At 51.7% G+C, this 4,996-nt stretch overlaps 1 protein-coding gene across 3 annotated transcripts in view; it reads right to left on the bottom strand.

The window, feature by feature from the left end:
• Nucleotides 1–2,587: 2,587 nt before the first annotated feature.
• The window catches only part of ABCG8 (ATP-binding cassette, sub-family G (WHITE), member 8), a 19,349-nt gene continuing 16,940 nt past the window's right edge, over nucleotides 2,588–4,996 (bottom strand). For all 3 annotated transcript variants that reach the window (XM_005864765.2, XM_005864764.1, XM_005864763.1), the window contains 3 exons: nucleotides 4,132–4,399; nucleotides 3,129–3,256; nucleotides 2,588–3,043 (listed from right to left, as the gene is read on the bottom strand). In XM_005864765.2, the coding sequence (XP_005864827.1) occupies nucleotides 2,906–3,043; nucleotides 3,129–3,256; nucleotides 4,132–4,399 (534 nt within the window). In that variant the 3' untranslated portion in view covers nucleotides 2,588–2,905. The remainder of the gene's footprint in view (nucleotides 3,044–3,128; nucleotides 3,257–4,131; nucleotides 4,400–4,996) is intronic.

Here is a 4,996-nt window from a genome sequence, read left to right as displayed (position 1 = left end):
CGGAATAGGGTGAGGAAGGCACTGTGCAGACGGGGACAGCTTGAGATGGGAGTTATAGCCCAAGCAGCGTGAGGAGGGTCAGAAGGCATGCAGTGTAGATGGGAGATTGGTTATACACAGGGGATTAATGAAATGAGTGAAAATATTAAGGATAATGGAAGGCAAGTTTCTTACAACTGGAGGAGGGAATTACATCTATGAAAAGGGAGAGGACTAGAATCAAGTCTGTGGTGTTGGATTGGAATTGGGAACATTAATGTGGGAGAATATATATATTCCTTAGCTTTGCCCACTGAGAAGGCCTGAGAGCAGTGACACCCTAGTAGTAATGAGCATACTTATCACTCAGATCTTGGCTTTTAAATACCATTTTCCACAAGAGGAACCAATATTCTTTAGAGAAATGGCTGCTTCCAGGACAGGGTGGGAATGTACAAGATGAGCCTCAACTGCTTTGTTGTGAAAGAATGATGGGGACGTGTCAAAAGGATGCAGACACCAGCTTGCATGGGCTCCCATGGCCAAATCAGGGGCAATGTGCGCATCAAAATTGATAAGGATAGTAAAGGGATGTACCACATTGAACAAAGTAGGAAACCACACGTTTATATTGATAAATTTTCAAATGAATAAATAGAAAGTTTAATGAGGAACAGGAACGTTACATAGTTCCAAAGTACCTACCTACAAAATGCTTTTTTATTACAAAAGCAGGGAAAATAGGGACTGGACTGTGGAGAAGCCTGGCACACACACATCCCTTTCATCAAGTGATCGAAGTGGACATCCTCAAAGCTGCACAAATCGAAATCACCTGACGGGATGCAATGAGAAGACTGCATTGCTTCTGTGATATCCCTGCTGAAGGCACATGACCTTGATTTAATCATGAACATATAGCAGACAAATGCAAATTGAGAGCTATTCCATAAAATATGTGTCAAGGTCAGGAAAGTCAAGGAAAGTTGAGGATTGTTGTAAACTGAAGGAGACCATTGACAACTAGATCCAGCACTTGATCCTGACCTGGATCCTTTGCTGTGATGGGCATTGTCAGAGCAATGAGTGAATCTTGAATCGGGTCTGCCCATTGGATGGTGGCCATGTACAATGTAACAATGCGAATGTCCCGAGTTTGATGCTTGTATAAGGACACTGCCCCTTCAACGTGCATACACATCACCCAGGGATCTTCTTAAGATGCAGATTCTGATGCAGTGGGTCTGGGTGGGGCCTGAGATGCTGCCTGTCTAACCTGTTCCCAGGTGAGGCCCATGCTGCCAGCCAGGGGACCACACTCGAAGTCGCCAGGACCTGGGGAACCTGTGGTGAACACTGTTTGCCTCCTAAACCCACCCCATCACCTCTTTTGGTTCCAGACTCTGGTTTTCCTTTGGGGACAATCTCCTCCCTGCTTTCCGTGCTCCTGTTTTGGGTCAAATGGTCCTCAACGCTCAGACATGAAGCATGTGACCTGGGCCTGCACCATCCCATACCCTGGCCACTGTGAGAGCTTCAAGGCTGGTCCTGAGACCCAGCCAGGGCCAGTGAGACGCAGCTGTAAGACCTGGCTGAGCTGGCACAGCCTCTATAAAACTCTTCACCTTCTGGAACCTTCCTGGGATTCCAAGCCTTACGGTGGCTCAGGCCTTGCCTTCTGCCCTCTAACTTCTGAAGATTTAAAAGGATTATTTGACCCCATGAGATTCCACCACATAGTAGCTGTGTGACCTTGCTCAGCATGCAAATTTGTCTGTGCCTCAGTGTCCTCATCTATGGGATAATGCCCCCCCCCCCACACCGCAAAGGTTGTTGTGAGTGTTTTGTACGGTGCCTGGCTCAGAGTAGATGCTCAACAAATGTTTTAATTATTCAGTTTGGCTTTTGGGGCACATGACCCCACACAGAGAAGAGGGATACAATTCACTGGTAGCTTTTAGGTCATTGTCTGTCTTGACAGAGGCCAAACACAGAGTCCAGGGATTCTAGACGATGAGGCCAAATATCCCACTGGCTATTATGTTCTTGCTTCCTCTGGGCCCTATCCGTTCTTGCCTAGTTTGGAAGCAGCCGGAGTGCCCATCAGTAGACGAGTGGATAAAAAAGCTGTCATACATTTACACAATGGAATACTACTGGACCGTAAAAAAAAAAAAAAAAAGGAAATCTTACCTTTTGCAACAGCATGGATGGCCCTGGAAAGTATTATGCTAGGTGAAATAAGCCAGTCAGAGAAAGACAAATACCATATGATTTCACTTATATGTGAATCTAATGAACAATTAGCCTCACAAACCAAAGAGAAACAGACTCACAGATACAGAGAACAGACTGACAGCTGTCAGAGGGGTGGGGGTCTGAAGGGCTGGGTGAAAAAAGTGAAGAGACTAAGAAAACAAAAACCACACCTCATAGGCACAGACAACAGTATGGTGATTATCAGAAGGAAAGGGAGGGTAGTGGGGGAAGTAGAAGAGGGGGAAAAAGGGGGATAAATGGTGATGGAAGGAGAATTGACTTGGGGTAGTGAACACACAATTTAAAACAATCTTGCATGGCCTAGTTACTCGATTGCTACCTATTTGTTCCCATCCTGTATTGAGTTGCCTATATAAATACATATCAAAAGGAAATAAATGAGCAACATTGTAGGTGTCTCAAGTATGGTTTTCATGCTCCCAGTAATCTTAGGCTCTGGCCAGTGATTAGAAATCCCTTTTGACTGTCTTTATTCTGCTGCCATCCTGTGGCCAGCTTGTGCCACTGCAGCACCGTGGCCAGATGTCACTGAGCAGCTGTGCTCACTGTCCTCCTTGTATACCCCGCCGGGGCTCTTGGGCGGAAGGGAGTGCAGTGGAAAGGTCTGCTCGAGTCCCTCACCAGTGGGCAGGAGTCTGGGCGTGAATCACCAGTCTTGACTTGATTTCTGTTTGATGAACTTTAAGGACACATAGTACAGGGCCACGAAGCCACCACTGATGCCGATGAGGATGAAGTAGATGGCGTAGAGTGGGTACGAGTTCAGGTGCATATTGCTGAGGATCTGGGGACACAGACATCAGTGAGCGCATGGAGAAGGTGGTCAGACGGGTGCCATGTGCTAGGCGTCCGAGCCCTCGGCTACTTACTTTGTCTCCCGGGATAGGGAAGGTGAGGTTGCCGACTACCAAGTGGTAAGTTTGCCCTTTAAAATGAATCTGCATCAGCCCTTCAAAACACCATCGGAGGAAGGACACGTTGGAGATCCAGGCGGGCACTGAGGACAGAGAGAGCCGCGTTATTCACACCAGCGGACCTCCTGCTCCCCGCGAAGTGTGCCTGCAGAGGGCCCTGCTGGCCCTGCCCCTGGGGAAGCAAGTCCCCAGAAGGAGCAGGGAGGGGAGTGGACAAGAGGGTGAAAGGGCAGAGGGGCAGCTTGGGACAGGGGAGGGAGTGGGGGTGGCGAGTGGCTGCGGGGTCAGGGCGTGTTGGTCCATAACAACTCCAGAGAGTAGGTTATTAGGTGTCCCTCCCAGCACGCGCTCAGCCTCCCCGAGCGGACGGGCTGTAGAGACTCAGCAGACCCAGACGAAGATTTCTGAGTCTGTGTCCTGACCCTGTGGAGGTCTGAGGGTGAGGGGAGGAGAAGGAACACTGAGCCCTGCCTGGGAGGGTCAGGAAAGGCCTGGCAGAAGGAGCCAGGAAGGTGGGGAGTGGTGTTCCCATGGAGAGGAGGCCTGGGGTGTGTGGTGTGGGGGCTTCAGAGATCTGGGTGCAGGCAGCAGGGGGTGAGCAGCCTGCCTGCCCCCGTGGGTTTGTCCTTAGAAAGCTCACTCTGCATGGGGAAGGTTGAGAGGGACGTGGAGGGACCAGGGTACAGAGACCAGGCTATGGCCTTGGCCCAAGACCGGATGATAAGACCAGGGCTAGGGGGTAAGGCGATGAAACATTTCAGAAAGATGGGGGAGGCAGAATTGGCCTGTCTCGCTGTGATGTGGAGGGTGAGGGAGTCAGGGGTGACGCCCAGGTGTCAGGTGAGGGTTATTCCCTCGGCATGCAGGACAGCTGGCCCTCAATGGTGAGTTCGCACCTCCAGGCTGAAGCCGCAGAAGGCCTCCACCAGCTTGACCAGGTGAGGGGAGCAAGCCTCACCTGTCCACAGGTTGCTCAAGCTGATCATGAAGCCCCCGGTCAGGTAGAAGGAGTTGTAGAGAGCGTTGCCGAAGAAGGAGGACATGTGGAAGGTGGGGAGCAGGGCGGCGGCGCACAGGGCCATGAGCCGGCAGCAGAACACCACCAGCCACACCAGCAGGAAGTGCAGCAGGAAGGGCTCGGGGCTCGGGCGCAGGTTGGCCAGCCAGTAGGTGGGCATCCCATAGATGAGGATGTAGACACAGTGCTCCGGGAGCTCCCCGAGGATCTGCAGAGAGCAGCCCTTGCCACCATGTGGAGCCAGCGCCTTGGTCTGCCACTATTCTTTAGAAACGGCTGGAGACAGCAACTCCCAGCGATGCCCACCGTCCCTCCCAGTGATCAGGCTGCAGCAGGTGGGTGCGGGCGGGTGGGACCCTGCAGCACAACCTCACGGCTGGCTCCCCCTGCAGATGCCAGGTGCTCCCTCTGGGACAGGTCAGAGCAGTTTCCCCAGGGAGGCAGTGGGTATCTGCTCCAATAAGACCTGGATTCCTGTCCCCACGGCGCCTGCCCAGACACAGGAGCTGTGTGACCTTGAGACAGACACACAACCTCCCTGAGCCTCCACTTCCTGGAAATGACAACGGTAGCACCTGCCGGACCTGCTCCAGGGGACACGGTGGGACTGGAGAGGTGACGTAAGTTAGATGTTCCCACCTTTTCTTTTGTCGGTTTCTGCTGACCAGGAAAGTGTCATTCCTGGTCCACAGCCCTGGACTTCTGGTAAGTGTTTACAAAACATCAAGTCTCCGAAACTCCCCTAGGGAATGTGGCGTCTACCACCCCTGGTTCAGCAAAATGCTTCTCTGTAACTTCTGTATAA

The sequence above is a fragment of the Myotis brandtii genome, unplaced genomic scaffold, assembly GCF_000412655.1.
Source record: "Myotis brandtii unplaced genomic scaffold, ASM41265v1 scaffold191, whole genome shotgun sequence".
Classification (NCBI taxonomy): Eukaryota; Metazoa; Chordata; class Mammalia; order Chiroptera; family Vespertilionidae; genus Myotis; species Myotis brandtii.
This window is presented reverse-complemented; position numbering and strand designations above follow the sequence as displayed.